Source organism: Coturnix japonica, chromosome 1 (assembly GCF_054131305.1).
Source record: "Coturnix japonica strain WE chromosome 1, WE-NBRP24, whole genome shotgun sequence".
Classification (NCBI taxonomy): Eukaryota; Metazoa; Chordata; class Aves; order Galliformes; family Phasianidae; genus Coturnix; species Coturnix japonica.
In genome coordinates, this window is record NC_140663.1 from 177,836,519 (window position 1) to 177,859,180 (window position 22,662).

A 22,662-nucleotide genomic window follows, 5' to 3' on the forward strand; every position below is an offset into this window, starting at 1 on the left:
GTTGTTCTGTGCAGATTCCAGGTGCCTGTGACCAAGTTGTTGATTAATATTTTGCAAGTAATAATAATAATAACAGCAAGGGTGAGTATAATGACATTCTTCATATAGGTGTACACAGGTGGTGGGGAGCGCTTTTCCTCCACAGCTCCCCTCATTCCCCATTATTTGTCTCCTTGGATTACACTGTCACAGCTGTTTTCAGTAGGTGGGTTGGAGTTATTAATGTTTTGTGCACAGCTCAGCTCCCTGAGAGCATTCAGATCCAGCATTCAGAGCCCTGGCGTGAGGACAGGAACACCATGACCTTGCTGAGAGCAGGTGGATCTGGACAGGGCTGTGCTGTCCCCTCACTGTGCATTGCAGCCAGAAGCACCCTGCAGCACCCAGGGTTGTTGGGTGCAGGGGGAGGGAGCACACACCTTGTTTGCAGTAATTGCAGAGCATGACAGTGAGCAAACACACCGTTCTCACGTGCTACCACTGAAGCACTTAATATGTTTTTGTGCTTTCAAGCTGGAATTGGTTGGCTGGAAGCCTCAGGTGAACCTTTTCACTGCACTTGGGTTTTCCAACCTCAGGAGAGGAAAAATGGCTTCAAACAAGTCACAAATAATAACATGCATTTTATCTGAGAGGACAAAGGTGTGAGGTGCTTTATCCAACCCCTGCCCATGCTGTGGATTTCACTTTGGGCACCTTCTTGGACACTTTCTTCTCTGACAGCAGCAGCTGTTCGGATCTCCTCTGCTTGGAAGCTGCAAGAAGTGCTTTGACCACTGGTACCTCATCCCAAAGCCTGGTCGTGCCCGGGGCCAGCTCCTTGCCCATCTCATACACCTCATGGAGCTCCTCCATCAGCCTCAGTGCCTCCTGGTATGTCTTGGGGCTGGATTTCCTCTTCCTTAAAGCAGACGCTGGAAAAGGTGCAAGCAGAGCACTGGATCCTCTCAATCATAGCTCTCTGATATTTGAATTTCCCTCTTGCTTCCCTGTATGCCAGCAGCCCCAGCATTCCCATCCTAACAGCACAGGGGATGGGGACAGGGACGGGAGTGATCTTGAGCAGTCCCAGAGTGCAGACAGGTGTCTGTGAAGCTGCAGGGCTGGATTCAAGCTGGGCAGTGGCTCTTGCTATAGACTGCAGAATGTGACTCCATTTCTACTTTTTCCACCCCTCCTTCCCCAACCAGTGCAGGGAAAAGCACTGAGGAGCAGCTGGGTAGTGGGCTTGTAATAGCAGCTCAGGGTTGTACCACCACAGGGGCTGGGACAGGGATCAAACTCAGCCAGTGCTCAGAGCCCCATTGCTTCATCTCAGGGCCAAATACACTTTTACTCTTAGATTTTTCCCCTGGCAGTCAGCTTTGGGGTAGGGTTACTCCAACTGTGACTGCAGCAGCGTCTGCTTTGCATTTCTCTGTTAGCCCATAGCTGGAGAACATCAGTGTCCAGAGTTTTTTTGCTGAGGGGCTCAGGGATGTGGGATGAGGCTGCAGCAACGGGGAGAGACCTCATTCCCCATTACTGGGATTTAGGGCTGAGCTCAGGAACACCCTCATGGTCACATCCTTGCCTCTATGGTGACACAAAGAACAGAGTTGGGAGGCATGGAAACATACCCAAGGGGACACTGGTGACAGTTGAGGTGTTTCTCATGGCCACTAGGATTCTTTCCAGGACTTCTGCTTTTGTCTTTCTAGCAGGAGGCTCAGGCATCCTCCAGCGCTGTGAGGAAGAGAGGATGCTACAGCATGCCTTCCTCATGGCTAATGATCCCCTACCTCCTTCTCCTGCCCCTCTCCCAAACTAACTATGTTAAAAACCCTGGAGATGTGGCGCTTGGGGACACAGTGGGCATGGTGGGGATGGGTTGGGCTTGGCGATCTCTAAGGTCTTTTCCAACCTGAATGATTCTATGATTCAATTCCAACCCAAGCCCATGCTTCTGCAGGAGGTGGGTGGGGGACACTTTCTTTTGGACCAACTGATTCATTTTAAGCTCTGACTGAAGATTATCAGTGTATTAAGCAACACCGAACAAGCTTTCCAAGACCCCAAAGCTGCACTGTGGCTGCAGGGACTGTCATTTTACTACAACCCCCACTCCTTGCCACCCTTTGCAGCACACAGGTTGTGGTAGATACCACTTCTAAACACCAACACCAGTGCAGCCATTCTCTCCCTTCAGAGCTTGGGCTCTTCACCTTTTTCTGAGGCACATAGGGCTTCTGTATGCTGTCCAATCGTGGCTTGGCATCCCGGTACACCAGAGGGTGCTTCAGGGCATAGTAGAGCGCCTGTACATTCTTCTGTATCCCTGTGAACCAAAGGGAAAATGGGGCACCAGCAGCTTTTTGATGTTTCTTTCTTGGACAGAACAGACTACGCTGCTCATCAACCTGCCAAGGGTTTTCTAAGCAAGGGTCCCCAGCCCTACTCGCTCACCAACTGGCTCAATAAAATCCGGATCAGTGTCTCCACCAAGCAGCTCCTCATAGCCCTTGTACCGCTCTGGAACAGCCCAGGAACTGCCTTCCTCCCTCTGCTTGCTCCTCTTCTTCCGCCTGTCCTCTGCCATGGGTTGCAGCAAAGGCTTGGAGTCATCCTCCACCTCAAAGCAGCAAAAGAAAGGCCCAGGTGACAAGGTCAGACAGAGCCTGTCCTACTGCACAGAGATGCCTCCTGGTGGCACTGAGCCATGCAGCCACCACCTTGTCCCAACCAGGCATGGAGGGGGGAAGGGGCCAACCCCATCCCACCGCAGACTTACAAACCCAAGGCAAACTGAACCCAAAAGTTGCTGTGCTGAGCAAGAAGAAGGAGTTTTCCTGCAGGTATCACAGTGCTGGACTGAAGAGCCCTGCATTTGGGGATACCCACCAGGCAGCACAGCCTGGTGCCACCTTGTTTTCATTCACAGCATTGCATTCATGCTTTCCTGTTAGCATTTCCACACTTAAAGCCCTTGCAGTCAGGGGAGGATTATAAGCACTGGTGCCCACACATCATTCAGCCATATAGGAAATGCAGATCTGTCTATGGGGAGATGAGACCTGAATACCCGTGCAGTGATGGCCCAGCCTTAAGCACCTGTGTCATGAAGAAGGCTTCAACATCCTCCTGGGCTGTGCTAGGAGTCCTGGGCTCACGTTCCTCATGTCCCACTGCTGGCATGGAGCTGATGGGAGGCAGTGGCTGGGGGGAGATCAGAGGTGCAGCTCCTCCTGCAGCCTCTGCTATGGATGGGGGTGGTCTCCAGATGAAGGCTTCAGCAGGAGCTTCCAGCATCAGCGGCTGCTTCTCGACTTTGGGGAGATGAGACGAGACCTGGGAGGACACAGTAGGGTTCCTGCACACTGCTGTGAGCATCAGCATTAGGTTGGACCCCATGGCTGGAGGCTATTTCTTAGGGGACAGGGAGTGCCCCAGCTAAAGGAACCCCACAGCAGCTTCAGTTTCCCAGCAATCAGCCCTTCAGCAATGGGTGATGGGCAGGGCTGGACCCAAAGTCTCAGTTCTGAATCCTGCGTGGGCACGGAGGGAAGAACTGAGAAGTGAGAACCCTCCCCACCCCTTCCCTTCCTCCATCCTACCAACCCCATGGGGATCCACACAGCCCACAAGCTCATCCCTTACCCAGGCAATCCTACCCCAAATACTGCACCCATAGTTCAGTCCCTGCTTAGGGCAAAGCCTGCTGTGCACCCTGCCCTGTCTCACCTTGCGGCTGGCTTTGAGAGGGATGGAGAAGTGCCACCTCCTCACAGCTGGGCTCTTGTGGTGAACAAGTTGAATCCCCAACTTCTGCTGGAGGAGCCGGGTCATCAGAGGTGGGTGCCCTGTAAGGAGCAGGGGTGCATGAGGGCTGCAGGCAGCAAAATTTAGCCTGAGGTTGCACCTCTGCAGTCATGGTTGGGATGTTGAGCTCCAGTGGGACCAGGAGCAGCAGCAGGGCACTGCAACCAGGGCACTGCTTTTTGCTTTGCTCTTTAGCAAGGATTAAAGCACCTCCTTGAGGGTCTGTGCCAGCACAGCAGCATCCAAGTGCTGGATCGGAAGGGAGTCCCCATCCCAAATAAGGAACAGCACCCAGTCTGGGAAACCCCATGGTCCCCATACTGTACCACTGCGGGTGGTGGTAAGAGGGTTGTTGTGAAATGTCAGCTTCTTCAGACGCGGGAAGAAAGCCACGGGTAAGAGGGCTGTCTCATCCGTGATCTGCAAGATAAAACAGTTTGCCATTTGCTCTGAGTAGCTGCCTCTGAGCTGAGGCTGGAGAGTTTCATCCCAATCCCACCAAAACATATCCCTCTGTTGTATGGGGATGAGACAAAAGCAACAGGAAGGGGAGGTTAAGTGAATGCATGGTACTTGTCCACTGAGGCATACTGATATTATCACCTTCCACTGGGCAGCTCCAGCAAAGGTTCTCCAAGGGGAGAGCAGGCCTTCATATCCTCCATTTCCTGATGAAATTCCCTATTCTGGTGAATTCTGATGAACTCTCAGGGTGGTAAGGCATTCATCATATACGTACCCATTGCTGGTAGTGTCCCAAAGCCAGGCTGGATGGATTTGGGGCACCTATGCTATGATTCTATGATAATTTGAAGGAATTTAGATGACCTGAGAGCAATTTAGCTCCCTAACATTGTCCTGTCCCACCTGAGAGATGCTGGTTATCTTAGATGACCCCAGGGGTTGCAAGATGGACACGGGGGTTGGGGAGAGCTCTGCAGCAGAGGCCAGGGTATCTCCAGGGGCACTAACCCCAGCTTCAAGCAGCTGAGTCTGCACCTATCCAGAGAAACAGGGCCCTAATCACCTTGTTGAAAGCCAGGCTGAGATGTTCCAGTACAGGAAAGAGAGCACAGACATTTCTGCACGTGGAAAGAGCAGGCAGAGTCTTCAAGGCAGACGGGTCTCCCTCCTGGGAAGCACCCTATAAAGAGGAGGATAACAGACAATTGTCTGATAACAGACAATACTAACTTGCAGCACTAAGAGTGTAACTTGCCAGATTGATGGCTTTATGCAAACTCAGCTGATTGAGGAGAGGGGAAGTTTTGGAACCCACACCCCAAACCACAGCTCAGCCAATGGTTCTTACCTGCATCGGGCATCGCTGAGAGTCAGAATTGAACACAACCTCTGTAATAAAACACAAGTAAAGTGAAGGTTTTGATGTCCAGTACATGAAGCTGAGCACTGGGCTGGCCCCAACTGCAGCAAGGTTGGGATTGCCCTGGAAAAGCAATTTAACACCAGGCAGGAACCAGCTCAATGGCAAAATGTGCTCCAGGTAAGGGGAGATTTGTGTCCAGTAAGTACCCAGTAGCACAGGTGAGCTGAGATGTCAAAACCAATACCACATCTCCTTCCTTCACTGTTTTGTCAAGCAGCTTCATTCACTAGTAAACACCCCACAAGTCTGGTAAGGTCTCACTCTAATGCAACTGAGCACTATTCCAGTAACATCTTGCAGTGTCAGCAAAGGCAATGAGAGGTGTGTGCTGCTCACCAGTCCTGTCTGGAGCCCCGTTGTTCTGTAACACGATGTCTTCAAGCTGACCTTTCTTCATTTCCAGCCCTGCTGGCACCTCCATACCCTCATGCTGCGGCGGCCGGGGCTGCTGCCAGAGGCTGCTCAGGCGCTGGTACCACTGTGCCCTGAAGCTTCCATCATTCAGCATAGGGTGGAAGGAGAACTGCATGCTCTCAGCTTGGTGCAGGTAGGGGACTGCTGAAATCCTGTTTCTGTCCAGATTCAGTTCCCTCAGGCTATCAGAAGAGGGAAGGTATAGGAAACTCCACTTTTGCTTTCAGCACTCACACAGCCATCTGTTTGTCCTGGCTCTCGAGCTGCCTCCTCACTGGGCAGCCCAGCAGCACTGCAGAACTCTACTGACACTCCCATTCTGCTGCCCCATTGCCCCTCCTGACAAATGAAATCCGAACTGTAGGCTCAGTCCAACACTGCCCCCAAATCCCATCACTTCAGTCCCCCACACCTGCCCACAGCTCACCTACCTGAAGCTCATCTCTTGTTGGGAATGTAACAAACAAGGAGACACCCTGGCAGCTCATTAAATCACCCAGGGCTCTGACGAGCGTGGAGTTCCCTAACAGCATCCCTGCTTTCACAAAAGAGCTTAGAAACCCAAATCTCTTCATGCCAGCCCACAATGGGCAACGTGAGACACCTCCAGCAGACCAAAGTCCCACCTTTGTGCCACCAGGTGAACATCAGAGCTCCCTGCACTGCACCCAAAAGCCAACCACAGCTCGGTTGAGCTGCCCCTTCTTAGTGACTCCTCTCTGGCTGAATCATAAAAGCTGGCATTAAAGAAAGGAAGCTGAACTGCAGCCTCTCCTAACGCTGCTGATAGAAAGGACAAACTGGAGCAAAGAAGGGAAAACGGAGAAAGCTGTTTCTCAAATCAGACCCAGAGATCAGCAGACATCCAGGGCAGGATCTGAGTTATCAGCCATCTGCTGGCTTTGGCCAGCCTGTTTTTTGTAGCAGGTTGTTTGCTATTGTTCGGTCCCATTTGCAATGTTAGAGAGAGTAAACAGGGAAGTATCTGAGTGAATCACAAAGATTTTGTTTTCCATTTTAAGGCTGTTCCTATGCAGCAGCTGACAGCCCCAAAAGCCAGCACTGTCTGCTGCCAGGTTCCTGCTTACCTGCAGAGATGAGACAGGCTCACAAAGACACCCGGGTCTGACAGACGGTTGTCATCCAGCAGCAAGACCTCTAGAGACTGAAATCTCAAATGAGCAGAGCTGTGAATACAAAGAGGCTCATTAATAACATAGTCAGAGAAAGACAGGTGGAAAACACATCCTCTGCCATCACTGGGAGACATATCTGCTCACTCTGCTGGGATACGGGGCTGGGGCTGTTGGCATTTTTGAAATAGAAAACTGCTAACCTACCTAAAATTGAATCAGCCTGTAAAGACCATCTAGCTCAGTGCCTTATCTCCAACCATGACAAAAACAGGGGTTGCCCTAGCATGGTGGCTGTACTTAAGTTACTGTGAAGGCTCTAATTAATGATGAATAAACAGTGTCTTGCTCTTGTGGCTTGGCCAGCAGACAGAGCTGCTGAATCATGTCTCTGAATCCATCTCTGCCTCCAAGGACAGAAGATTTGCTGGGTGAACATGGTCCAGGCTCAAAGAACCAGGTCAGCCCCATGGCTCCAGCATCCAACCCCTCTGTGTAACCCACTGGCACCTCGGGAAGCAAACCAGGTGTACCTACCCCCAGGAGCCCGCCAGGTTTGGAGGCAGAGACCGGAGCCCATTGGCCGTCAAGCGAAGGACCTTGAGCTGGGACAGATCTCCCAAGATCCAAATGTCCTCAGGGGATAAGTTATTGTAGGAGAGATCCAGATCCTGAAGGAAAGAAAGAACAAGACAGCTGGCTTTACTGAGGAGGATACTGGATGCTTTCTGTTATGCTTACAAGGACAGTTTTTTGGAGACGTTACAATAGGCTGCAAACCATTGTGTGAATGAGCCCAGAAAGAAGTCCACAAGACAGAACTTTCCATCCAACAGCTATCTGAAAATCTGTAACCGGTAAGAAACAGAAATCCAGGCAGGGACACCTCTGTGAAGAGAACAATCTCTATGCAAGAAAGACCCACTAAAAGCTGGAGGGAGAGGACAAACTACAGCCAGCAGCCCAAGCATGTTTTTTTGCTCTTAGGATCCATTTTCTCTCTTTTTCAAACAAACCAACCAACTTACCAGTCTGCTGTGTTAGAGAGGCAGCCCAGAATTCATGGAAACTGTGGATACCTGGAGATGGGGAGGGTGGGACATGGGGAGTGGGATGGAGGAGGATGGGGATCTGCCAGCCTTCATACAGCACCGTGTGTAGGATGGCAATGGGGACTGACAGCCTGGCACTGGGGTGACCCCAGAACCCCAGGGTGAGGGCCCATGAGGAGTAAAAGAAGGGCAAGAGGTGAGGAGAACAAGAGAATCTACTGTGGGGACTCCATGATGGACTGAGTGGAGAGAATCCTTCAGCACAGAGAGGTGGTCCTCTATGGGGAAATAAAGAGTCCTATAGCAAAGGGCTGAGTGATGGCAGTCTGTGAGGGATGGCTCTGAGAGAAGCAAAATGTGCAGATCCCTGAGGGACAACAGAAAGGGCATCCCAGATTTAAAGGAAGCAGGAAGATAGGTCAGCCCTACAGCTCCAGAGAACTCACACTGACGGGACACTCATCCATGCTATGTGTTATTCTTCAGAATTATGCTAGGGGGGAGATGAAGAAGCCTCAGGTCCCCCTTAACCTACTTCTAAATGCTTGAACTCTCCAGGAGTGATTTTCAGGTTTCTCAGTCCATTCAATGGAAGTTCCAGTTCCCGCAGCTCCGGAAACTTCCGAAATGGTTCTGAAAGAGTAAAAGAGGAAACGATTTAGCAGCTGAGGGAGAGAAGTAACAGAACAAGGCAGGTCCCGTCCAGGTCTGGAATGGACCAAAACCAGCATGAACAAGCAGGATTCTGTAATCCTCCTGAGCTGTCGGGTCAAGTCATGTCTTCAAGCAGCGTTTCAATGTATTAAGTGGGGATTTTCTTTGCAAAGAGCTTTGCTTTCTAGTAACAAAGCAGATACCACAGCAACACACAATGATCATCCCTACAGGTGATAAAGGGAGTCGGTGCAAGGATTTCGGCTGAGTTTATGACAAGCATAAGCCACCTTAGCTTGAAAAGCAGATTTTGGTAATGCAATCCCTTACCTAAAGTCAGCAGGTTCTCAGCAGCGTTTATAAAAGCAACACAATCAAATTTCTCAAAATCATCTTCTTTAGCCTGAAAAATATATTCAAATATACATACATAGAGTTCTGGCTGTAAATTGATCTGAAACAACTGATTTTTCCTGTTTCTCACAATGCCTAAATCATAGCACTTTCCATAGAAAACCATAGAAAACCCTGCACTGGAAGGGCCCTATAAGGATCACTCAGTAGAAATATGCATGGTTCTAACATGCTTTTTTCTGATTTCTGCACACTTATGTGCCGGCATAGTATATATATATAATTTTTAAGGCAGTACATTAACATTTATTGAGCCTCTTATACTCACAGAGACCAGATTTTGGCCACTTATGTTTGCAGAGCACAGGTCAGAAGGATGCTTCAAACGGTGGTGCTTCATCTGGAAGGAGAAAAAGCATCAAAACCAAACACAAATGTTAAGCTCTGCACCATGTCCACGAACAATCTTTTCTCATTCTGGGACCTGGAGTCCAAAACCAGGCCTCAAGTTGTTCCCTCTCTCACTGAGTGATTCCCTCACCTTGTACTTTGGGTCACAGCAAGTGGGAAGAAAGTGTCAGTGGGTTGGGGAAGGGAGAGGCACTCACCAGAAATGGCTCATCCAGGATATGGTCTTCATCATTTTCTTCTTCAGAGGCAACACTTGGAGGCTTCCTCTTTTCCTCCGGTGTCTCTATGGGAGTTCTTTGCTCAGACCAGTCTTGTGGGGTGGCTATGGGTGCCAGTGGGCAGTGCCCATAGGCCTCTGGGACAACACAACAAGGCAGAGGAGATGGCAAAGTGAGTTTATAATGATCCGAGTGTGCTTTTCTCAAAGGGGCTCAACTCCACTTCATGTTTCAACCCAGCAGCGAAACCCATCATTTCAAAATCAAACTTTTTTTTAATGAATAATTGAATCACAGGATCCCTAAGGTTGAAAAAGGCCTCTAAGACCAAGTCCAACCCCACCAGTCCCCACTGACCAGGTCCCTCAGTGCCACATCCATGTGATTCTGGAGCACCCCGAGGGATGGTGACTCCCTCACTGCCTGGGCAGCTGTGCCACTCCATCACCACTCTCAAAGAAGAAATATTTTCCTAATATTTAACCTGAATACTGGAATATAAAATGATTGGTAGCCATATACTTCAGACAGCTACATAAAGCCACAGCCAATCAAGTCTAGACTCCATCCCAAAGCAAGACTATCAGCAACAATAGATCAGCCAGTGGTGGCACTGTCCAGCAATTCCATGTTTTAATCAATTTTTAGACTTCTTAGACACAGTTTTAGGTTCTGTTCTCAGGGTTCTCCACTATGAAGTCGATACAGAAAACCACAGCTGAATGTTCCCTCTAACTGGCCCACCACCCTCATGGAAGGCAGATCTGCCCACATGGACACAGCAGGACCTCAAAGAAGTGTCACCTCTCCTGTTGTGGAAAATATTCCTGGCAGGAAAGCAGTTAGCTGCATAATTGCTCCCCACAGCTGTTTTGTAGAGTCCTGCTGTAGCCATCTTGATTGCAGTGCACCTGGAAATAGTGGGAAACATATACGTGGGTTAATTTTTTCACTGCTTCTAATATTACCTTGCTATAAGCAGCTAAGTGTAAGGGTAGTCACGAAGCAGCTTGGGCACTAAGGAACACTAATGACACACAAAGAGCATCACTGCTGTTAAAATGGAGGAGCAAATGAGGCAGTACATGGATGTGTATGATTTTCCACCTCAGGACAGCAAGATGTTGTGAGTCAGGCTGTGTGGACAATGGCTTGTGGGATTTTCACTTTATCCATTCCTCATTATAGAATCACAGGATCATAAAGACTGGAAAAGATCACCAAGAACATCAGTTCCAATCATCAACCCATCACCATCACGCCCACCTTCCTTCCTCCTGCTCCTTTCTACTGTGATCTGAGAAGGCTTTGGGAGACAAATCACACACTTTCTAAACCACACAATTAAACTTTGGAGGTGTTCTGTCAGTAATTAACACTCTCGCCCTGGAGACCCTCAAAGAACGCCTTCATTGAGATGGAGACACTGTGGATTTTGTGTTTCCTATGTCCTCTATGTCCATACACAGGTAGCAGCCTCCCATCTTGTAGCATGAGGAGGTGAAAATTTCCAGGTGTCACCATAGTGGTATCTCCACTCTTGGACCTGTAGCTCAACTACAGCGTTCACATATCAGGGAGGTGGTGGACTCACCGACCATGGGAGTGTTCAAGAAATGTTTGGATGTTGTGTTGAAGGATATGATTTAGCTGGGAAGTATTGGTAATGGTTGGACTGGATGATCTTCTAGGTCTTTTCCAACCTTGATAATTCTGTGTGTGTGATTCTGTGATATGGTAATGGCACTTGGGACGACTGTCACCTGCTGTGTGGTATAGACAGTGAAATATTGGCACCAGGGGGCACACACTGACACACAGGTAGGGCCTACATCCATCTACACAACCCCTACAGCCACACTACACACACGTACCCCACTTATTAAGGTCGGAAAGGCCACTAAGATCATCCAGTCCAACCATCTACTCATGGTTATGGTTACCGTAGACTACTCATGATTATGATTACTGTAGACTGCTCATGGTTATGGTTACTGTATACTGCTCATTTTTATGGTTACTGTAGACTACTAATGATTATGGTTATTGTAGACTACTCATGTTTATGGTTACTGTAGACTACTCATGGTTATGGTTACTGTAAATTACTCATGGTTATGGTTACTGTAGACTACTCATCCTTATGGTTACTGTAGACTACTCATCGTTATGGTTACTGTAGACTACTGATAGTTATGGTTACTGTAGACTGCTCATGGTTATGGTTACTGTAGACTACTCATGGTTATGATTACTGTAGACTACTCATCCTTATGGTTACTGTAGAATACTCATCCTTATGGTTACTGTAGACTACTCATCGTTATGGTTACTGTAGACTACTGATAGTTATGGTTACTGTAGACTACTCATCCTTATGGTTACTGTAGACTACTCATGGTTATGATTACTGTAGACTACTCATCCTTATGGTTACTGTAGACTACTCATGGTTATGACTACTGTAGACTACTCATGGTTATGGTTACCGTAGACTACTCATGGTTATGGTTACTGTAGACTACTCATGGTTATGATTACTGTAGACTACTCATGGTTATGGTTACTGTAAATTACTCATGGTTATGGTTACTGTAGAATACTCATCCTTATGGTTACTGTAGAATACTCATCCTTATGGTTACTGTAGACTACTCATCGTTATGGTTACTGTAGACTACTGATAGTTATGGTTACTGTAGAATACTCATCCTTATGGTTACTGTAGACTACTCATCGTTATGGTTACTGTAGACTACTGATAGTTATGGTTACTGTAGACTACTCATCCTTATGGTTACTGTAGACTACTCATGGTTATGATTACTGTAGACTACTCATCCTTATGGTTACTGTAGATTACTCATGGTTATGATTACTGTAGACTACTCATCCTTATGGTTACTGTAGACCATGCGCCACATCTCCACAGCTCTGAAACACCTCCAGAAGGCTCAGTGACTCCACCATCACCTGTACCAATGCATCCCCACTCTTTCTAAGCAGAAATGTTTCCTAACATCCAACCTGATCCTCCCCCGCTGCAACTGGAGGCCGTCAGCTCTTGTCCTACGGCTGTTGACTGGGAGTTGACAGCAGATACCAACCTCTCCTCACCACATTCTCCATTCAAGAGCTGTTAAGAGCCATAATATCAACCCTGAGCCTCCTCCAGACTCAACCTCATCTCCAGGCCCTGCCACCCCCTCTCCATCAGACCTCCAGGCCTCGACCCCTTCACACCCAACACATGCTTCCATGACAGCCCTGGTTGATCCCCCCGAACCTCCTGCTCTCCATGTTGGTCATAGCAGCCCCATTTCTCACCCCATCTCCCTGTTCCCTCCCCATCCTCCTTCTCTCTCCCCTCGCGGCCTAGTCGCCATCTTCAACGTCTCCATGGCAACAGGGGGAGGCGGCGAGCAGGACTACAACTCCCAGCACGCCCCGCGTTTCCCGCCGCCGCCCGAATGCAGCCAATCAGAGGCCGCCACATCAAAGCGCGGGCGGGGCGGGGAGGAGGGCGGTGAGAAGATGGCGGCCAAAGGCGGCAGGAACGGGCTGCTCGATAAGGTGCGGGGCTGACACCAGGATCTCAGCTCTATTTCTATTTACTTTAGCCTTAGAGCTGAATCAGGGGCTTCCTTCGGGTCCATTCCGGCCATCAAAGGCGCTGTGAGGGGAGGGGGACTGAGAAGACGGCGGGTGGGCTGGGTGCTGAGGGGGTGTGGGGTCCCTGAAGGAGCTGTGGGGGCCCTATAGGAGCTGTGGGGTTCCTATAGGAGCTGTGGGGCCCCATAGGAGCTGTGGGGGCCTGAAGGAGCTATGGGGGCCCTGAAGGGGCTGTGGGGCCCTGAAGGAGCTGTGGGGCCCTATAGGAGCTGTGGGTCCCTATAGGAGCTGTGGGGGCCCTATAGGAGCTGTGGGGCCCTATAGGAGCTGTGGGGGCCTGAAGGAGCTGTGGGGGCCTATAGGAGCTGTGGGGGCTCTGAAGGAGCCGTGGGGCCCTATAGGAGCTGTGGGGGCCCTGTAGGAGCTGTGGGGACCCTGAAGGAGCTGTGGAGCCCTATAGGAGCTGTGGGGCCCTGAAGGAGCTGTGGGGGCCCTGTAGGAGCTGTGGGGCCTGAGGGAGCTGTGAGGGCCCTGAAGGAGCTGTGGGGGCCCTGTAGGAGCTGTGGGTGCCCTGTAGGAGCTGTGGGTGCCCTGTAGGAGCTGTGGGTGCCCTATAGGAGCTGTGGGGACCCTATAGGAGCCGTGGGGGCCCTATAGGAGCCGTGGGGGCCCTGATGGAGCTGTGGGGGCCCTGGCAGTGCCCAAGGTGGTGGATGGGGCTGTGGCCATTGAGGAGGCATCGCTGCCTGTGAAGGGCTTGAAACTGGCCAAGCTCTAAGATCCCTTCCAAACCAACTGTTCCTTGATTTGTATTTTTTAACCTTTTCTTGTGTATCAGCTTTGATCCCAGCTCAGTTCCAAGTGTCGCAGCCCATCCTTGTATGTGATCAGTGCTGATGCTCCTCTGTCACAGAAACCAAAGGCCTTCAGCTCTGATGTGAGAGCACTTTGTGGTTACACATCAAGAGCTCTTAAGAAATACCACGCTCTCAAGGCCTTCCGTGCCTTCTGTGTCCTGTGTGTGTGAGCTGTGGTTGTTTCAGAAGGAAATGAAGCAGTTGCTAAGGGAAATACATCGTCGTGGAGGAGGAGTTTGAACAGAGCTGTACAAAGCTCACACAGATGGTTTTCTTTCCTCTCTTTCCCCTGTATTCATCCACGTGCCTTTGTTTCCTCCTCCCTGATGACTTAAATCTGCTAATTTCTGTGTTGCAGAAGCGTTGTCTGGTATATCGTTATCTTAGTCCCTACATTGCTCAAGTTTATCTCAAGCAGGACAACAGTGGCTTGGGACTGAGGCTTTGAGATCCCACTAAAGGGCTGCTTCTTTCACCTTTGTGTTTGTACCTCACAATTGAGCTGAATCAGGGTGAGTTTAGGGAGGCTGCTGTGTTAATTATCCCATTTTTTATTGTCTTTCTCATATTCTTTCAGCATTGATGACAAGCAGGCAGTTCCTCCTGACCCTGAGCAGCCTGGTCTGATGGTTGGTGACCCTGCATACACTAAGGGGGTTGAATCTGGATGATCTTTGTGGTCCTTTTTAACCCAGGCCATTCTATGATTCACTCCATGACCCATAGAACCAGGGCTGTGTGCCTTGGAGGGCTCAGTGTGCATTGTCTGCTGGGGCTCATCCCAGCTTCCTGGGCTGCAGCTCTGTGTCCTGGTTTAAATAGCCTACACCAGTGTTCGTATAATCACAGCAGTAACAAATCTTCTTTCTTTATGACTTTATGTTTTCAGTCCTCACAGCGTGCCTTAAACTTCAGAGCAGTATTTGGAGAGAGAGAGGCTGCCCAGAAGCTGTTGCAGGCTGTGGTTGGGTGCGACGTAACCGAAGCTGACAGCAGGACAGGAGGAATAAGGCAGGGAGAAAGCGAAGTTTGTGCTGCGTCTTTGAGATGTGAATGGCTTGACGCCTCCCATAGGATTTTTCTGTGCCTGCTGTCAGGGATGGAGCTCACTGAAGGGATGTAGGTGAAGGTGACTTCACACGTGGTGAGCAACTGGAACTGGAAGAGGAGCTGCAGTGAGATGCTGGGAGGAGGAACCTCAGGGGAGCAGCAGGGCAGAGGTGAAGGGGAGACTGAGGCTCCTCCATGGCTGAGTCCCACAGTGCAGATGTGTCCCCATTACAAGGCCTGACCCACCCTGGGGGGTTCAGGATGAAGAGCAAGAATGTGATTCTCATGCTGCCTGGGTAGAGCTGGCCATGTGTCTGTTCCCCTGTGCATATCCCTTCAGTGAGTGACATGTAGCTCCACGGATGTAGACCCTGGTAGCTCCAGGGATGGTGCCCACAGAGTAGCTTTAAAGCCCTGAGGCTTTCATTGGTAAGCCTGGGGGCTTAGGTTTCATTTACTCTTTTGATTCCTGAGTCTTTTCTCATTGACGTTTTCCAACTGAATATCTTCGAGCCTGTCCATCTTCAAGCCTGTCCATCTTCAAGCCTGTCCATCTTCAGGCCTGTCTAGGAAGCTGTTGGTTTTAGGACATAAGCAGCTGGATTAAGAACTTTTGGCAGTGAGATGGATGTGCCAGGTGAATCGCACCCTTGCCATAATCATGCACATTCTCACCTTCATCATACAACGATAGAATGGCCTGAAATGGGTTGCAAAGGCCCACAGTGCTCATCCAGCTCCAACCCCCTGCTGTGTGCAGGGTCACCAACCAGCAGCCCAGGCTGCCCAGAGCCACATCCAGCCTGGCCTTGAATGCCTGCAGGGATGGGGCATCCACAGCCTTTCACATTTACTGCTTACTCCATAGCTGTAAGTGCAACTGGGGAGCTCAGGGGGTGAGATGTAGCAGAGAAGAGTTAGTCAGGTTGTTCAGATGACTTTGATACAATGTGCTGCTTTGAAAGGGCTCAGGTACTCAAGAATTGCCACCGCAAATGCTGTCTTTCAAAGGGAAGTCAATGCCTGTAAGCTGTGCTATCTGGGAGTCATTATTATGAAGGATCTGCTTCTGCAGATGGGTCTGAGGGAGATCTGAGCACAGAAGGGCTGCGCAGTCATTCAGTTTGTAGCAGGGGATGGTCTGCCTGGTGCTCTTTGCTATGTCTTGTGTGAGTCTCTTACAGCCCTGTTGCTAAAAGCTTTGAGCTTTTTCCTCCCATTATCAGCCCCTGGAGGATCTGTTAGGGTTTAGGGTTAGGGTTTAGGGTTAGGGTTTAGGGTTAGGGTTAGGGTTAGGGTTAGGGTTTAGGGTTAGGGTTAGGGTTAGGGTTAGGGTTAGGGATTCCCTGGAGGATCTGTGTGTAACTTTCTTCCTCCAAACCAGGAGTACCCTCAGAGGTCACAAGGAGGGCCGTGCTGCAGCTACCAGGATCAAAAGCAGAAGAAAACCAATGTAAAAAGTTGTTCTCTTAGTTTTTCCTTCTGCTGTTGGCGGAGTTTAAACCTGCACAGCCATTCTTTGGCAGCGGAGTTTTAGTGTTGCAGTGGCTGTGATGCAACACAGCTCCCCCTCACCCAGCTCTGTAGGTGTTGGGGTTTCTCTCCTAACCTCTTTGTTCCTGACAGCAACAAGGGTGTTAAAAGGAACTGTTGGCCCATCCCAAATCCCTCACTCTTTGCTTTCCTTTGCAGTGGAGGATTGATGACAAGCCAGTGAAGGTTGACAAATGGGACGGCTCAGCTGTGAAGAACTCATTGGACGACTGTGCCAAAAAGGTGTGTGTGCTTCAGCAACCCTATGAGCTCTGGACAAGGATGATGTGGGGGTCCTGGTGGATGAAAAACTGACCATGAGCCAGCAGTGTGCGCCTGTGGCTTGGAAAGCAAATGGGATCCTGGGCTCCATCAGCAGAGGGGTGGCCAGCAGGGACAGGGAGGGGATTGTCCCTCTCTGCTCTGCCCTTGTGAGGCCCGATCTGCAGTGCTGAGTCCAGGTGTGGGGTCCCCAATACAAGAAAGACATGGAGCTGTTGGAGAGGGTGCAGAGGAGGCCACAAAGATGCTCAGAGGGCTGCAGCACCTCCCATACAAAGACAGGCTGAGGGAGCTGGGCTTGTTCAGCATGGAGAAGAGAAGGCTGCGGGGTGACCTCATTGCAGCCTGCCAGGACCTGAAGGGAGCCTACAGACAGGAGGGGAGTCAACTCTTTACAAGCGTAGATAACAGCAGGACAAGGGGAAATGGTTTGGAGTTGAAGGAGGGCAGATTGAGGTTGGATGTCAGGGGGAAGTTGTTTACAGAGATCACAGAGTGAACCCATCTCTGCGTTCCTCCCTCAGGTCATCCTGGAGAAGTACAAATACGTCGAAAACTTCCGCCTGATCGATGGGCGTCTCATCATCTGCACCATCTCGTGTCTCTTCGCCATCGTTGCTTTGATCTGGGATTACCTGCACCCCTTCCCTGAATCCAAACCCGTCCTCGCCTTCTGCGTTGTCTCATATCCTTTACATTTGCTCTCTTCTTTAGACCACAGGGGTTTGGTTCCCATAAAGAGCAACAAAGCCCTTCTTTGTCTTCCCATGGTCGGCCCTGTGGGAATTTCTCTGCCTGGACATCAGCTGAGGACCAGCTCTGCTTCGTGTGGTGCAGTGCTCTGGTTGTCATGTGTTTGCATGTGTGGATCCAGGCTCCCTTGGGTGCTTTGGTTGACTGTTCTAAAAGCCAATTCATGTTGAAGAGCGAACCATGCAATACCAAAACCTGCTTGGAGTGGTGTTCCTAATGGGATGGCAGCAGGGTTTATGTGTGTGTGTGGAGGTGGGGGGAGGCTGCCATGTTGGTTTGACAACAGAGATGGATTTCCTTAATGTGGTCGAACATATTTTGTGATGATGGGAATCCTGACCATCTATACCTCCTACAAAGAGAAGAGCATCTTCCTGGTGGCTCATAGGAAAGACCCAGCGGGGATGGACCCCGATGACATCTGGCAGCTCTCTTCCAGCCTCAAACGGTACCATCAGCACCACCCATGGTTATCACAGGGCAGGAAAGCTGTGTTTGGGCCAAATCCCAACAGAATGGGGGAATAAGTAAGAAAAGGAGAACGGCACCGAGCAGTTCTTCAACACAAATGTTCACATTTCTTATTAAATGGGGAAGGAAAACCTAATCCCTTCGAATGAGCCCAAGGAGGCTGTGGATGCCCCATCCCTGCAGGCATTCAAGGCCAGGCTGGATGTGGCTCTGGGCAGCCTGGGCTGCTGGTTGGTGACCCTGCACACAGCAGGGGGTTGGAGCTGAATGAGCACTGTGGGCCTTTGCAACTCAGGCTCTCTGACATGTGTGTTTTCCCCCCAGGTTTGATGACAAATACACCCTGAAGGTGACCTTCATCAATGGGAAAACCAAACAGCAGAGAGAAGCTGAGTTCACCAGGTCCATCGCCAAGTTCTTCGACGCCAACGGGACGCTGGTGATGGAGGCCTACGAGCCTGAAGTCTCCAAACTGCACGACAGCCTGACAATGGAGAGGAAAACCAAGTGAGCCGACCTCCGTGGAGCTCAACACAATAAAGGAAAGCCGTAAAAGCAAGCGAATCGCTTCTAATTTTGTCTTTTTGGTCGGTTGGTTTTATTTTTGTCCTGAAATCCTCTTCCCCTTTTGGATCGATGGGGATCTCAAGTTGTGCTGAGCTGCTCCCTCCCCACAAGGAGATGGATTTAGGGACCATAGGGTGTGTGTGTACGGATGGGGGGGGGAGGTTGCTCTGTGTGCCATTGGGAGGAATTCAGGACAGAATCAGTGAAACCAATGGGGTCTGTTGGTTGCAAACGAGTTCTCTTTTATTTTTGTATTTAATTGCAATGGGGTCTTGTTTTTCTATGAAGCCTTTATAGGGACGTGGCAAGGAGCGGCGCCTTGCAGCCATCGCATCGCTGTGTGTCCGGCTGCGTTATGAGACGGATCCCTTCTGAAATACGGCCTTTTTTAAAGCGCTTTTATCTTTTCGTTATCAATAAAAGGAACGAAGCGATGTTAACGGTATTCGGGCAAAGCTTTGGGGGCGGTCCATGGCCTGGAGTAGGGGGGGAGGGGGGAGGCGGGGCTGGGGGAGGGCTCAGCACGGCGGAAGCTGCTGCGGGAGACGGTGATCGGAGATAAGGGGGGGACAGCGCTGTATGGGGGTGCGTTGGGGTTTGGTGCGTAATGGGGCGTTGGGAACGTTGGGGGTGAAGGGGGGGATGGTTGTGTGGGGGGTTGTATAGGGGGACTGGGGAAATTGGGGTTTGGGGGGGAGTCAGGATCTGCAGAAAGGGGTGGCCGGGGGTATGAGGGGTGCGGGGGCATTGGTGCGTACTGGGGGTGTGTGTGGGGATATTGGGGGCACTTGGGGGGTCGGAATGAGGAGGGGTGGAAGAGGAGGGGTCTTGAGGGGGTTCAGGGTTATTAGGGGGTGTTGGGGTGGGGGTTTGCGTGGGGATATTGGGAAAATTTGGGTTCTGGGGCGGTCAGGGCAAGCTGGGATGGAGAAAAGGGGGTCCGTGGGATAGCACCGACCCCACACTTACCCAACTCCGGTCCCACTGAGGACAGGCACCATGGCTCGGGCTGTCACCTGGCTCAAGGTGAGTCCTCATCGCCTATTCCGGGTGCGGGGGCTACAAGGGAACACCCCTTTTTCCCTCCATTTAACCCCTCTAATCCCAAACCCCAGTGGCTGTGTGGGGCCAAGGAGTGTCCCCAAACCCCAGAGGCTCCACTCAACCCTCCCCGGGAGACGCTGTTCCGACAGGAGGGACCCCAGGGGGTGACGTTCCGCATCCCGGCGCTGCTCCATGTGCCCCCACGCACCTTCCTGGCCTTTGCTGAGAAACGCTCCTCCGTCCGGGATGAGGATGCAGAGTTCCTGGTGCTGCGCCGGGGGAGGTGGAACGGGCACAAGGTGGAGGTAATGGGGGAAACTGGTTTGGGGAAAGGGTGGTTTTGGGGTTTGGGGTGGTGGTTTTGGGGCTTATGGCGAAGGTTTGGGGGTTTGGAATGGTGGTTTTGGGGGGCTGGATGGGTGGTTTTGGTGCCCAGGGTGGTGATGTTGGGGTTTGGGTGCTGGGTTTAGGGTTTGGGATGGTGGTTTTGGGGTTCAGGTGGTTGTTTTGGTGTTCAGGGTGGTGGTTTTGGGGTTTGGACAGTGAGTTTAGGGTTTGGAATGGTGGTTTTGGGGGGTTGGATGGGTGGTTTTGGTGCTCAGGGTGGTGATGTTGGGGTTTGGGTGCTGGGTTTAGGGTTTGGGATGGCGACTTTGGGGTTTGGGTGGTGGGTTTAAGGTTTGGGATGGTTGTTTGGGGGTTCAGGGTGGTGGTTTTGGGGTTTGGACAGTGGGTTTAGGCTTTGGGATGGTGGTTTTGGTGTTCATAGCAATGGTTTTGAGGTGTGAGGTGCTGGTTTTAGGGTTTGGGTAGTAGGCTTATGGTTTGGGATGGTTCTTTTGGGGTTTGCAGCAGTGGTTTGGGGGTTTTGGGGCAGTGGTTTTGGGGCTGACACTTTCTGTTCCCATCAGTGGGGCCCTATGGAGGAGCTGACCGAGCTGACCCTTCCGGACCACCGCACCATGAACCCCTGTCCGCTGTACGAGGCCGCGAGCGGCACCGTATTCCTCTTCTTCATCTGTGTGGAGCGCCACGTCACTGAATGTCAGCAGATCATATTGGGACGCAACGCGGCGCGGCTCTGCTGCTCCTCCAGCCCCGACCACGGCCGCACCTGGAGCCCTCTGCGGGATCTCACTGACGAGGCCATCGGTGACGACCAGCCCCGCTGGGCCACCTTTGCCGTAGGGCCGGGCCATGGGGTGCAGCTGGATTCAGGCCGCCTGGCTGTGCCGGCATACGCCTACTACATGCACGGACGGCTGTGTGGCATCCCGCTGCCCTGCTGCACCCGCCCGCACTCCTTCATCTTCTACAGCGACGACGGCGGGCAGAGCTGGCAGAAGGGTTCTCTGCTGCGGGGTATGCGGACCGGAGAGTGCCAGGTGGCTGAGATCAGAGCCAAGGATGGAGGGACGCTGCTCTACTGCAGTGCCCGCCGGCCGTGCCGCTGCCGGGCTGTAGCCATCAGTGCTGACCGTGGCCAACGCTTTGGCCTCCCGGTGCGGTGCCCGGCGTTGTGTGAACCGCCACGGGGCTGCCAGGGCAGCGTGGTCAGCTTCGTGCCCACCACCATTGGGGGTCCTGTAGGCAACACCGACACCGAGAGCCCCAGTGGGGTCACCCAACATGGGCCGCTCTGCTCCAGCTCAACCAACCAGCATTTACAGTGCAATTCAGGCAGTGAGAGTCCCAATGGGGACACCCAGCATTGTCTGCTCTGCACGACCCCCCCTGCCATTGTTGGGTGTCCTACAGGCACCACCAGTCCTGAAAATCCCAACAGGGTCAGCCAACGCTGCTCCCACCCAACCAACCAGCAACAACACCATGATTTAGGGCTCCACATCAATACCACGCCACACAGTGAATGTCCTGTAGGCACCACCAGCACTGAGAGCCCCAACAGAGACACCCAACATTGGCTGCTCTGCTCCAACCCAACCCACCAGCTCCAGCGCTGTGATTTAGGGACCAAGAGCCTCAATGGGGGCACCCAACGTTGGCTGCTCTACTCCCACCCCACCAACCGGCACCACCGCCGCGATTTGGGGCTCTACGTCAACACGGCGCCGCCCGACGAGAAGGGCTGGAGGCACCCAAGGGTGCTGCAGGAGGGACCTTGTGGGTATTCTGACCTGGCCGTGTGCCCCGATGGGGTCTTTGGCTGCTTGTTTGAGTGCGGGGAGGTCAGCGCCTGCGAGGAGATCGCATTCTGCCTCTTCACATTGGGCGCCATTGGAGGCGCTGCGGATGGTGAAGGCAGTGAGACGCCGTGCCTTGGGGAAGAACCCATTTTTGGGGTTTTGTCCCCAAAGAGCAACGGGGAGAGCTCAGGGGAAGATGTGAGGGATGAGAACCCAGCGGAGGAGAAGCAGCGTTGCGAGGCTTTTAATTAACACCTTTATTAATTGACTGACGCCCATCGTTGGGTTGGCGATGGTGTAGGAAGGAACTGGGTGTCCTGTGATTTTTTTAGCTGGGGAAAACCCCAAATCAGAGATGAGTTACACATTCCTGACTCTATTACATTCCATGAGACAATATTTCTCCTTTTTTAGGGTTTTTCCCTTGTTTTTCCATTGCCTGATTCCTGCTCAGAGCGGAGCTCCGTCTCTGCCCAAGCACAGGGGAGAGGCAGTGGCCACATCCTTGAGCTGGCAATGGCAGCTCAACACGGCCCCATATCCTCATACAACCAGCAAATAAAACCCCCCAAATGGGCAAAATCCAACTGGGTGGCAAAAGGAGGGATGTGGGATATGGGACACCGAGTGGTGGATGTGTGGAGTCATGGGGATGTGGGACGTGAGTGAAGGGGATGTGGGACACAGTAAAGGGGATGTGAGAGTGGTTGGGGCATGGAGTGGTGGGTACATGAGATGTGGAGCTGACACACAACATGAAGCCATGGGGATGTGAGACAGGAGTGAAGGGGATGTGGGACACGAGTGAAAGGTGTGGGACGTGGTGTGGCATGTGGAGTGATGGGAATGTGGGATATGGAGAGATGGGGATGTCACAGCACATAATGGGGACAGCCAGGAGGGGTACAGGGACAATAAGGACCAA

The 22,662-nt window shown here is 51.5% G+C and overlaps 3 protein-coding genes across 6 annotated transcripts; 2 read left to right on the forward strand and 1 right to left on the reverse strand.

Moving 5' to 3' along the window:
- Window positions 1–603: 603 nt before the first annotated feature.
- Window positions 604–12,822, reverse strand: XRRA1 (X-ray radiation resistance associated 1). Its single transcript, XM_015852632.3, has 18 exons — window positions 12,749–12,822; window positions 10,226–10,332; window positions 9,401–9,558; window positions 9,121–9,192; window positions 8,769–8,841; window positions 8,320–8,417; window positions 7,270–7,403; window positions 6,688–6,786; window positions 5,522–5,781; window positions 5,111–5,151; window positions 4,826–4,942; window positions 4,125–4,218; window positions 3,721–3,839; window positions 3,091–3,327; window positions 2,446–2,611; window positions 2,205–2,317; window positions 1,620–1,725; window positions 604–914 (listed from the first exon to the last, which is right to left on the reverse strand). The coding sequence occupies exons 1-18, from the start codon at window positions 12,820–12,822 to the stop codon at window positions 655–657; spliced, it is 2,328 nt and encodes a 775-aa protein (XP_015708118.2). The 3' UTR covers window positions 604–654.
- Window positions 12,823–12,929: 107 nt separating this feature from the next.
- On the forward strand, window positions 12,930–18,538 carry SPCS2 (signal peptidase complex subunit 2). The gene is made up of 5 exons (XM_085536653.1): window positions 12,930–12,994; window positions 16,633–16,716; window positions 17,280–17,439; window positions 17,821–17,956; window positions 18,304–18,538. The coding sequence occupies exons 1-5, from the start codon at window positions 12,956–12,958 to the stop codon at window positions 18,488–18,490; spliced, it is 606 nt and encodes a 201-aa protein (XP_085392779.1). The 5' UTR covers window positions 12,930–12,955; the 3' UTR covers window positions 18,491–18,538.
- A 259-nt stretch (window positions 18,539–18,797) lies between these two features.
- NEU3 (neuraminidase 3) lies at window positions 18,798–22,324 on the forward strand. Of its 4 annotated transcripts, none has more exons than XM_015852637.3 (4): window positions 18,798–18,988; window positions 19,541–19,572; window positions 19,662–19,895; window positions 20,502–22,324. In XM_015852637.3, exons 2-4 carry the CDS (start codon window positions 19,546–19,548, stop codon window positions 21,987–21,989), a joined length of 1,749 nt encoding a protein of 582 aa, XP_015708123.2. In that variant the 5' UTR covers window positions 18,798–18,988; window positions 19,541–19,545; the 3' UTR covers window positions 21,990–22,324. The 4 variants fall into 4 exon arrangements, with proteins under 4 accessions (XP_015708123.2, XP_032298210.2, XP_015708122.2 ...); XM_032442319.2 differs by lacking the exon at window positions 18,798–18,988 and adding an exon at window positions 19,051–19,146; XM_015852636.3 differs by lacking the exon at window positions 18,798–18,988 and adding an exon at window positions 19,055–19,131.
- Window positions 22,325–22,662: the final 338 nt, after the last annotated feature.